At 42.7% G+C, this 14,637-nt stretch overlaps 1 protein-coding gene across 1 annotated transcript in view; it reads left to right on the top strand.

Annotated features, from left to right (window-relative positions):
* Positions 1–1,825: 1,825 nt before the first annotated feature.
* Positions 1,826–14,637, top strand: part of LOC310862407 (NACHT, LRR and PYD domains-containing protein 3-like) — a gene marked incomplete at its 3' end in the record, with an annotated part of 30,108 nt that continues 17,296 nt past the window's right edge. The window contains exons 1-8 of the mRNA XM_083770305.1: positions 1,826–1,928; positions 5,482–5,561; positions 5,850–7,692; positions 8,679–8,855; positions 9,632–9,755; positions 12,049–12,153; positions 13,952–14,014; positions 14,458–14,486. Coding sequence (XP_083626431.1) covers positions 5,912–7,692; positions 8,679–8,855; positions 9,632–9,755; positions 12,049–12,153; positions 13,952–14,014; positions 14,458–14,486 — 2,279 coding nt within the window. The 5' untranslated portion in view covers positions 1,826–1,928; positions 5,482–5,561; positions 5,850–5,911. The remainder of the gene's footprint in view (positions 1,929–5,481; positions 5,562–5,849; positions 7,693–8,678; positions 8,856–9,631; positions 9,756–12,048; positions 12,154–13,951; positions 14,015–14,457; positions 14,487–14,637) is intronic.

The following is a 14,637-nucleotide window of genomic DNA, read 5'->3' on the forward strand; positions in this document are numbered from 1 at the left end:
TTCTAAAAACGCCTTCTCAATCCTGACCTAAGTTTTAAGTGTTTTAAGTGTGTTGTCTTTATCTCCTTGGGCAAATCATTCCATTGCACCTTTTGTACTACATGGAATACAAGCTACTGTTATGCTAATTACTGTCTGTTATTTACTTAGTATTATTTCTAGTAGTATTATTCACTGTCTCTGTTGTTTATGTATTGTTATTTCTGTCTGTATGATTCCAGAAGTGTCCACCACAGAGCAGAGTCTCCAACTCCCAGCCTTCTGTCTATGAAGAGTGACTGGTCTAAACCAGGAAATCCTCCTAACTTCAGTAACGAACCTGGACCTCCTGATTCACAGTATGTCAACCCTCCTATAAATATATACAACATTATAACACTGTAACACTATACAATATACACTATAACACTATACAATATACACTATAACATATTTTATACTGACTGTGAGATGGCGGGCAGCTGTGTTCTGCACTAGCTGTAAACGCCTGAGTGATGCCTGGTCGATGCCAATATACAAAGAGTTGCAATAATCTATTCTTGATGAAATCAAAGCATGGATAACCATCTCCAGCTGTTTTTAGGGGAGGTAGGATTTGACCGTGGCGATGATTGGAATTTGGAAGAAGAGAGTTTTAACGACGGAGCTGATTTGTTTATTAACCCATTGACTGCTGCCATTTATTGAGAAATTAGGACCTAATTCATGCCAGCATTTTTTTAATTTGAGCTCTTATTTTGAAAAGCCACATTTTGCCTCAACCGGAAGTGAGCTTATCCCTGCCAGCTTTACGTTGCCAAGACAACCTTTGTTTACATGATCGAATCAATGCCGGTACATTTTAGCACTCCACAACGTCGGCTCGTGCCGTCAAAGAAACGCTGTTTTGACCAAAAATGCCATCTGGGACAAGGAATAGGAGATACAGGCGATTGAAAGAAACGGATAGAATGGATTCTTATGGCGACGGTGAATTAATATGAACGATCCAGTGCAGTGCTAACAACACTGCTAGCTAACCGGCTAACGTGAGTAGCATTATGGCTTGATCAATCATATGCACTATAAAAGCGCAATTGCCGAAGGGCTTCGGCAATGGCAGCAAGCGTTAATATCAAATTAATGCTTCAATTGCCGAAGGGCTTCGGCAATGGCAGGAAGACGGTTAAGTTTAAAATCTTTATCAAAAATAAAACCAAGAGGGGGGACAGTGGCACAGTCGGTAGTGTTGTCGCCTCACAGCTAGAAGATCCTGGGTTCGATTCCCGCTGTGGGCGCTGGGGGCGTGTTCTCTCCTCTGCGTCATCAATGCCCATACCCGAGGCAGGGTTGGCGAAAGGGCCTTTCTGTGTGGAGTTTGTATGTTCTCCCCGTTTCCCCTAGGGTATAGTACCCTCACATGTTCTCCCTGTGTCCCCTAGGGTAGGTACCCTCACATGTTCTCCCCGTGTCCCCTAGGGTAGGTACCCTCACATGTTCTCCCCGTGACCCCTAGGGTAGGTAGCCTCACAAAAACATGCAGTAATCCTGGTCGGAATGTGTTAAAGAGATAACTGTTACAATTGCTCAATTCAACAGACCCATTCAGGATTCTAAAAACGCCTTCTCAATCCTGACCTAAGTTTTAAGTGTTATAAATTTGTTGTCTTTATCTCCTTGGGCAAATCATTCCATTGCACCGTTTGTACTACATGGAATACAAGCTACTGTTATGCTAATTACTGTCTGTTATTTACTTAGTATTATTTCTAGTAGTATTATTCACTGTCTCTATTGTTTATGTATTGTTATTTCTGTCTGTATGATTCCAGAAGTGTCCACCACAGAGCAGAGTCTCCAACTCCCAGCCTTCTGTCTGTGAAGAGTGACTGGTCTAAACCAGGAAATCCTCCTAACTTCAGTAACGAACCTGGACCTCCTGATTCACAGTATGTCAACCCTCCTATAAATATATACAACACTATAACACTGTAATACTATACAATATACACTATAACACTATACAATATACACTATAACATATTTTATACTGACTGTGAGATGGCGGGCAGCTGTGTTCTGCACTAGCTGTAAACGCCTGAGTGATGCCTGGTCGATGCCAATAAACAAAGAGTTGCAATAATCTATTCTTGATTAAATCAAAGCATGGATAACCATCTCCAGCTGTTTTTAGGGGATGTAGGATTTCACCGTGGCGATGATTGGAATTTGGAAGAAGAGAGTTTTAACGACGGAGCTGATTTGTTTATTAAGTTTAAAATCTTTATCAAAAATAAAACCAAGAGGGGGGACAGTGGCACAGTCGGTAGTGTTCTCGCGGTGTCCCTAGGGTAGGTACCCTCACATGTTCTCCCCGTGTCCCCTAGGGTAGGTACCCTCACATGTTCTCCCCGTGTCCCCTAGGGTAGGTACCCTCACATGTTCTCCCCGTGTCCCCTAGGGTAGGTACCCTCACATGTTCTCCCGGTGTCCCTATAGGGTAGGTACCCTCACATGTTCTCCCCGTGTCCCCTAGGGTAGGTACCCTCACATGTTCTCCCCGTGTCCCCTAGCGTAGGTACTGTGGAATGTCTGCGACCAAGGTCCAGGCGGGACAGGGAATTGCAGCAGTTTCAACAGCTTTTTATTTCATCAACAAGGAAATTATATTACAGGCAGAAGGAGAAACCCCACGTAGGTTTCTGGGCAAATTATATTCCACACAAATGTCTGTTCCACAGACGTTTTCCTCAGCCTGGAGGAGGAGGATGAGAACAGAGCATTAGATTTCAATTCAGTATATACAGTCTCTGATAGCACGCTCCTCACTGGAAGGCTCTGTTTAACACGATGAGACGGGGCGGGGTTCCCTTGCTTCGGGTGATGTCATCGGTCTTTATCTTTAACTGTAGCGGGTCTTCTCTCCCAGTAGCGGTGGTTCAGCTCCGATAGAGCATAAATCTTCAGGCCGTTCTCGGCGAATCAAATGAGCGACTGCATGCCAGACAGTGCTCAATATAATATTAATAATAACAGGTATCTTTCCGACCTTATTATAGAGGTTTCCGCGTCACCGTCGCTGTGGCGAGATGTGTGGAAATGGAACTCCTGTTCCTTTATTGTTTTAATCGTACAGTCCGATACTCTCCGTCGCTCTGACGTTTCCTGGACCGTTCCTAAGAGCCTGTGGTGAGAGGAGAGTGACAGTCAACACATGCAGGAATATGCACATACATGAATGTGAGGTGGTGGAAGTGTGTGTGTCTTCTTACCCCCGACGGTATTTGCTGTGCGTGCCTCCGTGAGCGTGTGTGTGAACCAGCCGCTGTAAGACTCAGAACTGAATCTTCCTTTTATACTGCGGGTGTGGCCGATTGCTGATTTGGGTGTGGTCGTTCCATCGTCTCAAACAGGCGGAGGAGGATGTTTGGCACGTAGACATTCCCTACTACGAGGCCGAGGGCGGGCCTAGCTGCCCGAGGCGTCTTCTGTCTGACAGCGTGTCTGGTTGCCCTGGCAACGCACTTACCATCGCTGGGTGTCGCTAGCGAGAGCCCACAGTACCCTCACATGTTCTCCCCGTGTCCCCTAGGGTAGGTACCCTCGCATGTTCTCCCCGTGTCCCCTAGGGTAGGTACCCTCACATGTTCTCCCCGTGTCCCCTAGGGTAGGTACCCTCACATGTTTTTCCCATGTCCTCTAGGGTAGGTACCCTCACATGTTCTCCCCGTGTCCTCTAGGGTAGGTACCCTCACATGTTCTCCTCGTGTCCCCTAGGGTAGGTACCCTCACATGTTCTCCCCGTGTCCCCTAGGGTATAGGTACCCTCACATGGTCTCCCCGTGTCCTCTAGGGTAGGTACCCTCACATGTTCTCCCCGTGTCCCCTAGGGTAGGTACCCTCACATGTTCTCCCCGTGTCCCCTAGGGTAGGTACCCTCACATGTTCTCCCCGTGTCCCCTAGGGTAGGTACCCTCACATGTTCTCCCCGTGTCCTCTAGGGTAGGTACCCTCACATGTTCTCCCCGTGTCCCCTAGGGTAGGTACCCTCACATGTTCTCCCCGTGTCCCCTAGGGTAGGTACCCTCACATGGTCTCCCTGTGTCCCCTAGGTAGGTACCCTCACAAAAACATGCAGTAATCCTGGTCGGAATGCGTTAAAGGTCCAATGACACGCCCCAAAATTAATATGGGTGGTACAGTACATCACGTGGTCTGACTGAAAACAGTTTGAAAGCGTTCGCGATGGGCTACGGTGCTAGCAACAAGTGGCTACTACGTCAGGCTAGCGTTTTTGACGGTACATTTAGCGTCATATTGGCTATAAATGTAATTGAAAAAATACTTTTTAGTTAGAATGCAATTGAGGTTGGTGTGGTGTTTTTTAGGGGAACTGCAGCACAAGCGCAAATTCCGGACTCGAGTCCCACGTTCCCTCGGCCACCAACAACCCTGTCTGCCCACTCTGAGTAGAGCCCTGAGCCCCGCAGCGCGACTACTCTTCTCTTCCCTTTCTTTCTTCCCCTCGGGAAGTGTGCGTGTGCGTGCAAACCATTGTTTGATAGCCGTTCTTATCTCCCGAGGGGCGTGACATTGGGCCTTTAAGGAGATAACTGTTACAATCAGGGCTCCAGACTAACTTTTTCACAGGTAGCACTGGTGCCACCTACGTTTTCAGTTGGTAGTGCCACCACAAATTAGGTAGCACCAACTTTTTCTTCGTATGACCTTATCACCAAGGCTAGCAAAGGTTTTCTTTGCTGAAGCATAAATGCCTTAAATTAAGCACATATATTTCTCACTCACACACATTCTAGGAAATTATTATAATTAATTAACCTATAGTGCATTTTTCCATATCGTTATTATCATTTGGCTATATGAAACAGAAATGATGAGACACACCCCTTACCTTCTGCATGGGCATGTTCAACCTAATGGCCACTAAGGATATTTAACACGGAGGTGCCCCTGTGCCCACTCTTCTGCATGGGCAATGGGCATGTTCAACCTAATGGCCAATAAGGATATTTAACACTGAGGTGCCCACGTGCCCACTCTTCTGCATGGGCAATGGGGATGTTCAACCTAATGGCCAATAAGGATATTTAACACTGAGGTACCCATGTGCCCACTCTTCCTGCACCCTTTTGCAATGTGAAATGCCACCGAATTCATAATCCTTGCCCACTTTGCTCGTCTTTTCTTTATATGGAATGAACATGTGAAAGCTGATGTGCTTTTATTGTGAAGGGGAAAGTTTCTAAACGGCATATTTCCATGTGCTGAAACTAGCTGCTCACAACGTGTGGTGGACGTGACACGTTGTGAGCTTGTAAATATGCTATTTTCAGCATGCAACACCACGTAGTACGACGAAGAATATACCAGGTCTCACGTGGAAGATGTTGACATATGTGTGTGTGTGTGTGTGTGTGTGTGTGTGTGTGTGTGTCGTGTGTGTGTGTGTGCGTGCGTGCGTGCGTGTCTCTGACACTGCAGTCAAACCACACCTGGACTCACCACACCCAGTCAAACAACACCTGGACTGAAGACACCCAGTCAAAACACAGGTGGACAAAGTAAGAATGTGCACTCATTGAAAATTCATGCTAATAAATTGAAATCATAGACTAAATGTTCAAATAATTATTGTCTGTATCAATTATATCCAAGTGCATATAATGAAGCTGAACAACTATCAACTCAACAGCTGGACAAAAACAACCGATCTTGTGTTGTTACTTTTGCCTGTTTTTCTGAACAAATTGCATAGTTTCTGGAGGTATTTCATATTAATGTGTGCTGTATACATGTAAAGTTATAAATTAACCTCAATGTTTAAAACATAAATGTTCTTCTCATTTCAGATGTCAGTATTTTGAACGATTATAAGGACAGTCTGAACAGTTTTGATGAAGCGAAAGACGATATGACGGAAGATTCTGGAACCTCAGTCACCGGCACCTACTCAGAGCTCTACATCTCAGTGGGAGAGAGTGAAGGGGTTAATCGCCAACATGAGGTGATACAGCTTGAAACAGCTTCCAACATGAAGACCTTCCATGAACCAATCAACTGCTGTAAAATCTTTAAGATCCTCCTCCCTGGCAGAAAGACACCCAGCACAAGTGTTCTGACCGAAGGCATCGCTGGCATTGGAAAAACATTCTCTGTGCGCAAGTTTCTTCTGGACTGGGCAAGAGGTTTAGAGAATCAAGATATAGATCTCGTGGTTCCCTTTTCATTCCGGGAGCTGAACTTGGTCAGAGATAAGCAGTACAGCCTTCTCAACCTGATCCATGATTTCCACCCAACATTAAAGAAGGTCACAGCAGAGCAGCTCGCTGCCTGGAAAGTTTGCTTCATCTTCGATGGCCTCGATGAAAGCAGGTCTCCGTTGCACTTCGACAAAAATGAAATCATCTCTGATGTCACAGTGACATCATCGGTGGATGCTCTGTTGACAAACCTCATCAAGAGGAATCTGCTCCCCTCGGCCCTCCTCTGGATAACCTCCAGACCTGCAGCAGCCAATCGGATCCCTCCTGCATGTGTTGACATGGTGACAGAAGTGCGAGGGTTCACAGACCCCCAGAAGGAGAAGTACTTCAGGAAGAGATTCAGTGAAGAGAAGCTGGCCGACAGAGTTCTCTCACACTTGAAGACATCGAGGAGCCTCTACATCATGTGTTACATCCCACTCTTCTGTTGGATCATTGCTACCGTTCTGCTGGACATGTTGAGGACACACACCACCATTGGACAGCTGCCCAAGACCCTGACTGAGATGTGCTGCCACTTCCTGTTGGTTCTGACAAACAGGAAGAAGCAGAAGTATGATGAGACTCATGATGTCAAAAAGAAAGCAAAAAAAAAGGGGACTCAACAGCAGCTCACTAAGACTGACAGGAAAGTTCTTCTGGACCTGGGCATGCTGGCGTTTCAACACCTGGATAAAAGTAGCATCATGTTCTACCAAGAAGACCTGGAAGAGTGCGGTCTTGATGTGAAAGACGCCTCGCTGTACTCAGGAGTGTGCACGCAGATCTTCAAGAGAGAGGATGTGCTGTTTCAGAAAACGGTCTACAGCTTTGTTCATCTGAGCATCCAGGAGTTTATGGCTGCAGTCTACCTGTACCACTGTTTCACACAGAAGAACATGAAGGTACTGAAGACATTCCTGGAAGATGAAAAATACAGGGGTAAGAGCTCCCTCTCCGACTTCCTGAAAGCTGCTATGGAAAAATCCCTGAAGAGTAAAAATGGCCACCTGGACCTACTTGTTCGGTTCCTTCATGGCCTCTCACTGGAGTCCAACCAAAGTGTGTTAGGAGGTCTGCTGGGTCAGACAAAGAAAAGTCTGTTAGGAGGTCTGCTGGGAAAAAAGGAGGAGATCCAGAAGGAGATCCAGAAATCCATCCAGAACCTGAAGGAGATGTTAACTCGTGATGATGTCTCTCCTGACAGATGTATCAACATCTTCCACTGTCTGCTGGAGATGAACGACCAATCATTACATCAGCAGATCCAACAGTTCCTGAAGTCAGAGAACAGAACAGAGAAACTTTCTGAGTCCCAGTGTTCAGCTCTAGCCATCATGCTGCAGATGTCAGAGGAGGTTCTGGAAGAGTTGGACCTGGACAAATACAACACATCAGAGGAGGGGCGAAGGAGACTGATCCCAGCTGTGAGGAACTGCAGAAAGGCTCGGTTAGTAGTCAAGTGAATAGGGAAAGGCCATGGAGTCACTTAATCCTCCATTATCCAGGGACCGTGTGTGTGATATGATCTGTAGGGTCCATCCTCCAGGGACCATGTGTGTGATATGATCTGTAGGGTCCATCCTCCAGGGACCATGTGTGTGATATGATCTGTAGGGTCCATCCTCCAGGGACCATGTGTGTGTCATCATCTGTCTAGCATGAAGGTGCATAACACACATCCTGGCAATAATTTAAGGATAATGTTGTCCTAAGTGTATTAGCTGGCGATTGCAATTATCAATGCTGTATAATGGCTGAATATCCATGGACAACTTAAGTTATAAGCAACATAGTTTGTCTAAGCTCCAGATTCAATAATGATATTTGAACTCCCACGGTTCTTTTAATTACTCCGTTAAAGGAGCATAAGTTAACAGTTGTTGCTTGTGAAAAGGATCAATATTAATAATATAAGACACTTCTTATATCTGTGCATATGTTTGATGCAACGTTTGGAGCTGCTCATTTCCTTTTCTTGGGTTAGCAAAAAAGAAAAGAAAAAAGTACCACATTGGATAATTCTTTCATAATTCTTATACAAGCTCACAATGCTGCGATTGGCTATTTTCAGCAAAAATCTGTCATTATGACGGCATCAAGGCCCGCCACAATACATTTTAGTCAAATAAATCAACTGTAGATTTAGTCGACTAAAACTTATGACATTTAGTCGACTAAAACTAGACTAAACACTAAAACATTCCAGGTGACTAAAATGTGACTAAAACTAAATGAAAGCTATTCAAGAGACTATGACTTAAACTAAAATCAAAATGTGCTGCCAGAAACAACACTGGACTTATAACATTGTGTATGTTATGAAATGTTATAATATTGTAGGTTATGAAATGTTATAATATTGTATGTTAGTTCAATGACAGTGAACTAGGTATCATTTGTTTTTATAATCTCTTATTTAATCTGCATTCACAGACTTGTTGGCTGTGAACTCAGAAAGACAGACGTTGAAGTTGTGTCTTCAGCTCTCAGCTCTAATCCTTCCCATTTGAGAGAATTGGACCTCAGTGAAAACGACCTGCAGGACTCAGGACTAGTGGAGCTGCTCTGTGCTTCACTGAAGAGCCCACACTGTAGACTGGAAGTTCTAAAGTAAGATACATTTAAAACATTAATTTTAATCACTTCTGTTTATTAAGCACTGTATTATGTGAATATAATATGATTGCTGTGGTGAGAATATGAATAAGCTTGATATCATGCAGGTAACCCAAGCTTATGGGCCACTTTCAAAATATGTTTGAAAGTGTAGTCCTTTAAGGCAAATGTATAAGCTTCTGAGCTACTTCGTCATACAACTGGATTACACACCATAAACAGCTGATGTACAAACTCACAAGTTGAACGCGTCAAGGACGCAGCGTAGATTGTCTATTTTATACATGCGACCCGTTGTAGCTACGCCACAGTTATCAAGCTTTATCGAGGTACGCAACAGAACAACACATAATCAATATCCTGCATCTACCTACTGTGCCAATCAAATATCATTATATTAGTCTAGGCCTGTGGTTCCCAAACTGAGGGTCTGGACCCCCAAGGGGGTCCCCAGATGATTAGCTTAATGTCCAACTAGTGTGGTTTCTCACTCAACAGTAAACACACCAACATACAGTTTAAGTGTATACAGACTAGTATCTGCACATTTCTAAAGGTACAATTTAATGACTTTTAAAACATTTTTAAAACCAATTTGGTAAATTGGCAAATATTACGGAAGACGCAAACACAACATGTATCTGTGCAGCCGAGTCAAACTAAATTAAATGCCTACAATTCTTGCTTGTCAGGGTATTGGGTCTTCAGTTCAAATAATTGTTATTATTAAAGATTATTAAGATAATCTCTTATTTAATCTGCATTCACAGACTTGCTGGCTGTAAACTCAGAAAGACAGACGTTGAAGCTGTGTCTTCAGCTCTCAGCTCTAATCCTTCCCATTTGAGAGAATTGGACCTCAGTGAAAACGACCTGCAAGACTCAGGACTCTGTGCTTCACTGAAGAGCCCACACTGTAGAGTGGAAGTTCTAAAGTAAGATACATTTACCACATTTATTTTGATCACTTCTGTTTTATTATGTACTGTATTATGTGAATATAATATGAATGCTGTGGTGAGAATGTATTAATAAGATTGATATTGATCGTGTAATATCCCTTTAAGGCAAATGTATAGGCTACTTTGACATACAACGTGGTTGCGCACCGAAAATAGCTGATCTACAAGCTCACTGTCTCCAAATGTCTTAATGCTCAGGGTGGGATCTATGTTGGTTCTCTGCTCTACATGTAAAATGTCTTGAGACAACTTGTTGTGAGTCGACACTTTAATAAAATTGAACTGAATTGAATCACAGCGCGGCGAGGACACAACACTTGTGAGCTTGCAGATCGGCTATTTTCGACGTTCAACCCCTTGTAGCTACGCCAAGGTTATCGAGCTTTACAGTGGTACGCATTAATACATAATCAATAGTCTGCATCTACCTACTGTACTAATAAATTATCATTCTATTCGTCTAGGTCTGTGGTTCCCAAATGTATGTGAATATAATATGAATGCTGTGGTGAGAATGTATTAATAAGCTTGATATTGAACGCGCAATATCCGTTTAAGGCAAATGTATAGGCTACTTCGATATACAACGTGGTTGCGCACCGAAAATAGCTGATCTACAAGCTCACTGTCTCCAAATGTCTTAATGATCAGGGTGGGATCTATGTTGGTTCTCTGCTCTACATGTAAAATGTCTTGAGACAACTTGTTGTGAGTCGACACTTTAATAAAATTGAACTGAATTGAATCACAGCGCGTCGAGAACACAACACTTGTGAGCTTGCAGATCGGCTATTTTCGACGTTCAACCCCTTGTAGCTACGCCACAGTTATCGAGCTTTACCGTGGTACGCATTAATACATAATCAATAGTCTGCATCTACCTACTGCACTAATCAATTATCATTCTATTCGTCTAGGTCTGTGGTTCCCAAATGTATGTGAATATAATATGAATGCTGTGGTGAGAATGTATTAACCCATTCTGACCTGAGATCAGATTCTAAAAATGTCTTCTACATCCTGACAGTTTTCTGAAAAAGCTATGTTTCAGTCAGTCGTTCTTCGATTTTTCAAAAATAGCAGGCCTACAAGCTCATAGCACGCCACTCGGTGACGCGCTATGAGCTTGTAGATCTGCTATTTTTCAATAGCTAAAGCATAGCATAATTCTAACACCAAAAGGGGTCCCCGCCCAAAATGGGTTAATAAGCTTGATATTGAACGCGTAATATCCGTCTAAGGCAAATGTATAGGCTACTTCGACATACAACGTGGTTGCGCACCGAAAATAGCTGATCTACAAGCTCACTGTCTCCAAATGTCTTAATGCTCAGGGTGGGATCTATGTTGGTTCTCTGCTCTACATGTAAAATGTCTTGAGACAACTTGTTGTGAGTCGACACTTTAATAAAATTGAACTGAATTGAATCACAGCGCGTCGAGAACACAACACTTGTGAGCTTGCAGATCGGCTATTTTCGACGTTCAACCCCTTGTAGCTACGCCACAGTTATCGAGCTTTACCGTGGTACGCATTAATACGTAATCAATAGTCTGCATCTACCTACTGTACTAATCAATTATCATTCTATTAGTCTAGGTCTGTGGTTCCCAAACTGAGGGTCTGGACCCCAAGGGGGTCCCCAGAGGATTATCTTAATGTGCAGCATTGTTTTCTCACTGAACAGTAGACAAACCAACAGTATAAGTGTACAGTATACAGAGTATCTGTACATTTCTAAAGCCCAAACCACACCAAAGGGTTGGGTCGGGACAAAGTGTTTTTTTAAGATAAACCACACCAATGAAACTCATTGAGTTGCATTGGTGTGGTTGATGTAAAAACAAAAAGAAATAAAAGGTTTTGTCCCGACCCGACCCTTTGGTGTGGTTTAGGATTTAAGGTACAATTAAATTACTTTTAAAACATTTTTAAAACCAAATTGTCAAATATTACGGAAGAAAGTCGCAAACATTGTGAAAATAGCTGATCTACAAGCTCACTGTGAGGCATTGTGAGCTTGTAGTTTGGCTATTTTCATAATATGTATCAGTGAAACTGAAAGTAATGCCTATAATTCCAAGTACTTGTCAGGTAGGGGTCTCCCAAGTTCAGATATGATTATTTAGGTATAATTTGTTTTGATTTCTCTTATTTAATCTGCATTCACAGACTTGCTGGCTGTAAACTCAGAAAGACAGACGTTGAAGATGTGTCTTCAGCTCTCAGCTCTAATCCTTCCCATTTGAGAGAATTGGACCTCAGTGAAAACGACCTGCAGGACTCAGGACTCTGTGCTTCACTGAAGAGCCCACACTGTAGACTGGAAGTTCTAAAGTAAGATACATTTACCACATTTATTTTGATCACTTCTGTTTTATTATGTACTGTATTATGTGAATATAATATGAATGCTGTGGTGAGAATGTATTAATAAGATTGATATTGATCGTGTAATATCCCTTTAAGGCAAATGTATAGGCTACTTCGACATACAACGTGGTTGCGCACCGAAAATAGCTGATCTACAAGCTCACTGTCTATGTCTTAATGCTCAGGGTGGGATCTATGTTGGTTCTCTGCTCTACATGTAAAATGTCTTGAGACAACTTGTTGTGAGTCGACACTTTAATAAAATTGAACTGAATTGAATCACAGCGCGGCGAGGACACAACACTTGTGAGCTTGCAGATCGGCTATTTTCGACGTTCAACCCCTTGTAGCTATGCCACAGTTATCGAGCTTTACCGTGGTACGCATTAATACATAATCAATAGTCTGCATCTACCTACTGTACTAATCAATTATCATTCTATTCGTCTAGGTCTGTGGTTCCCAAATGTATGTGAATATAATATGAATGCTGTGGTGAGAATGTATTAACCCATTCTGACCTGAGATCAGATTCTAAAAATGTCTTCTACATCCTGACAGTTTTCTGAAAAAGCTATGTTTCAGTCAGTCGTTCTTCGATTTTTCAAAAATAGCAGACCTACAAGCTCATAGCACGCCACTCGGTGACGCGCTATGAGCTTGTAGATCTGCTATTTTTCAATAGCTAAAGCATAGCATAATTCTAACACCAAAAGGGGTCCCCGCCCAAAATTGGTTAATAAGCTTGATATTGAACGCGTAATATCCGTTTAAGGCAAATGTATAGGCTACTTCGACATACAACGTGGTTGCACACCGAAAATAGCTGATCTACAAGCTCACTGTCTCCAAATGTCTTAATGCTCAGGGGGGTCTATGTTGGTTCTCTGCTCTACATGTAAAATGTCTTGAGACAACTTGTTGTGAGTCGACACTTTAATAAAATTGAACTGAATTGAATCACAGCGCGTCGAGAACACAACACTTGTGAGCTTGCAGATCGGCTATTTTCGACGTTCATCCCCATGTAGCTACGCCACAGTTATCGAGCTTTACCGTGGTACGCATTAATACGTAATCAATAGTCTGCATCTACCTACTGTACTAATCAATTATCATTCTATTAGTCTAGGTCTGTGGTTCCCAAACTGAGGGTCTGGACCCCAAGGGGGTCCCCAGAGGATTATCTTAATGTGCAGCATTATTTTCTCACTGAACAGTAGACAAACCAACAGTATAAGTGTACAGTATACAGAGTATCTGTACATTTCTAAAGCCCAAACCACACCAAAGGGTTGGGTCGGGACAAAGTGTTTTTTTAAGATAAACTACACCAATGAAACTCATTGAGTTGCATTGGTGTGGTTGATGTAAAAACAAAAAGAAAGAAAAGGTTTTGTCCCGACCCGACCCTTTGGTGTGGTTTAGGATTTAAGGTACAATTAAATTACTTTTAAAACATTTTTTAAACCAAATTGTCAAATATTACGGAAGAAAGTCGCAAACATTGTGAAAATAGCTGATCTACAAGCTCACTGTGAGGCATTGTGAGCTTGTAGTTTGGCTATTTTCATAATATGTATCAGTGAAACTGAAAGTAATGCCTATAATTCCAAGTACTTGTCAGGTAGGGGTCTCCCAAGTTCAGATATGATTATTTAGGTATAATTTGTTTTGATTTCTCTTATTTAATCTGCATTCACAGACTTGCTGGCTGTAAACTCAGAAAGACAGACGTTGAAGATGTGTCTTCAGCTCTCAGCTCTAATCCTTCCCATTTGAGAGAATTGGACCTCAGTGAAAACGACCTGCAGGACTCAGGACTCTGTGCTTCACTGAAGAGCCCACACTGTAGACTGGAAGTTCTAAAGTAAGATACATTTACCACATTTATTTTGATCACTTCTGTTTTATTATGTACTGTATTATGTGAATATAATATGAATGCTGTGGTGAGAATGTATTAATAAGCTTGATATTGAACACGTAATATCCCTTTAAGGCAAATGTATAGGCTACTTCGACATACAACGGGGTTGCGCACTGAAAATAGCTGATCTACAAGCTCACTGTCTCCAAATGTCTTAATGCTCAGGGTGGGATCTATGTTGGTTCTCTGCTCTACATGTAAAATGTCTTGAGACAACTTGTTGTGAGTCGACACTTTAATAAAATGTAACTGATTTGAATCACAACGCGTCGAGGACGCAACTCTGGTGAGCTTGTAGTTTGTCTATTTTATACGTGCGACCCATTGTAGCTACGCCACAGTTATCAAGCTTTACTGAGGTACGCAACAGGTCAACACATAATCAATATCCTGCATCTACCTACTGTACCAATCAAATGCCATTATATTAGTCTAGGCCTGTGGTTCCCAAACTGAGGGTCTGGACCCCCAAGGGGGTCCCCAGATGATTAGCTTAACTAGTGTGGTTTC

This window comes from Protomyctophum parallelum, assembly GCF_964188405.1.
Source record: "Protomyctophum parallelum genome assembly, chromosome: 7".
Lineage (NCBI taxonomy): Eukaryota > Metazoa > Chordata > Actinopteri > Myctophiformes > Myctophidae > Protomyctophum > Protomyctophum parallelum.